The sequence below is a fragment of the Gavialis gangeticus genome, unplaced genomic scaffold (genome assembly GCF_001723915.1).
Source record: "Gavialis gangeticus isolate Ggan-Ray unplaced genomic scaffold, GavGan_comp1, whole genome shotgun sequence".
In the NCBI taxonomy this organism is placed as follows: Eukaryota; Metazoa; Chordata; order Crocodylia; family Gavialidae; genus Gavialis; species Gavialis gangeticus.
Window position 1 is genome coordinate 55,213,598 of NW_017729006.1, and position 1,610 is coordinate 55,215,207.

The following is a 1,610-nucleotide window of genomic DNA, read 5'->3' on the forward strand; positions in this document are numbered from 1 at the left end:
AAACACCAGCTTATTCGTGGATTTTGCCATTCACAGGGGATATGAGAATTTATGCCTCGTGAATGACGAGGGTCGCCTGTACTCATTTTCATAGCCGATTCTAGCAAGGAATCTTCATTATTAAAATTGGCCAAAACTTTTTTGTTTTCAAAGAAACATTTTTATCTAAAATAATTTTTCTGCTGAAAACCGAGTATCATCAATTTTTTTTAATGGGGAGAAGGAGAAGCCAGAGATCTTTGTGGTGGGTTTTTTCCTTCATTTTTTGTTTTACCTGTAAAATATTTTTCCATGAACTTTTAAAGAATAGAAATTAGAGATTCTTCTAGATAGCTCTTACCACCTGTACATTTTACAGAAGTGAATTAGACCAGTCCCAGTTCTTTTTTTTTAAAGAGATTCTTCATTAGATTGCCAGTATTTTCTATTCTGTCTTGTTTTGGATATGACAATTTGCTGGGCCCTAATTAAGACACTCTCTGCATTGTTTTTAGGTTACTTTGGAATACAGACCTGTAATTGATCATACTTTAAATGAAGAAGATTGCGCAACAGTTCCACCTGCTATTCGGTCTTACTAATGACTGTTGGCTGTGTAAATCAGTTTATGGAAACGTATGCCAGAGTTTGTATATGAACAATTTATATTGTGTGTTTAAAAAGTGCTGTTACATGAGTGACAGATGAAGAATACCATCCTAGAGATTAATCAACCTGATGCTTTGCTTGGCTAGCATATAACTATGAAATTGGAGTGCAGAATGCCTTATATGCATACTCATGTAAAAAAAAAAAAGTGAAAATTGTTCATGCCTAAATAAAATCTAAAACACTCCTGTATGTGTGTTGCAGTGTTTAGCTTTATCTGCATATTTGCACTGGAATAAACTTTGTGCACTTTTTTGAAATGTGCATTCAATTTCCCTCATTTTAAAAATTAAAGGTTAAAGGATTAATGCCACATACAGCTTCAGATACTGATTTTTTTTTTTAATTGGATAGTTTCAAAATTATGCTCCGAACAACACTTAACTCTGCCTTTCTGCAAATTATTTATGTATATAAATATGATAGTATGAACTGTGACTTTCCAGACTTTAATTTTAGAAATTAAAGTTCCTAACTTTGCATTTGTACATAGTAGACCACCCCCATTTTTATTTTAAGAAAGTGGTTTATTTTACTTTGAAGTAAATAGTTCTGAGAGAATTGCCTACACTCAGAGCACGTTGAATAGGCCAAATACATTCTTATTACCTATGCCAAAAGATTTGAGAAAATGAAACTTGGAGACTATTTCAGTTGAGTACCATTATTTTTTCTAAGAAAGGGGGAAATAGTGCATTCATTAGGAAAAGGGTTTTTTTTCTCTTCACAAAGAACAAAGGGTTAGCCTTACAGAAAAGACTTTTCTAAATGTTATAGCTTAACATGGTTACAAAACACTGACAACTTATTATTTCAACAATATAGAGTGTTAAGTATACATTATGGAACTTTGATATGCAAACACATCTTGACTGCTAGTTAGGGACAATCATGAATACTGTACTTGTATATATGCATACATTTAGTTTCCTAGTCAACTGACAAAGGGCCTGTAAATGACT

At 32.5% G+C, this 1,610-nt stretch overlaps 1 protein-coding gene across 1 annotated transcript in view; it reads left to right on the top strand.

The window, feature by feature from the left end:
• SDHA (succinate dehydrogenase complex flavoprotein subunit A) overlaps window positions 1-1,388 on the top strand; it is a 42,238-nt gene extending 40,850 nt beyond the window's left edge. Inside the window, exon 15 of the mRNA XM_019508738.1 lies at window positions 495-1,388. Within this exon, the coding sequence (XP_019364283.1) occupies window positions 495-581 (87 nt within the window). The 3' untranslated portion in view covers window positions 582-1,388. The remainder of the gene's footprint in view (window positions 1-494) is intronic.
• The last annotated feature ends 222 nt before the right edge of the window (window positions 1,389-1,610 follow it).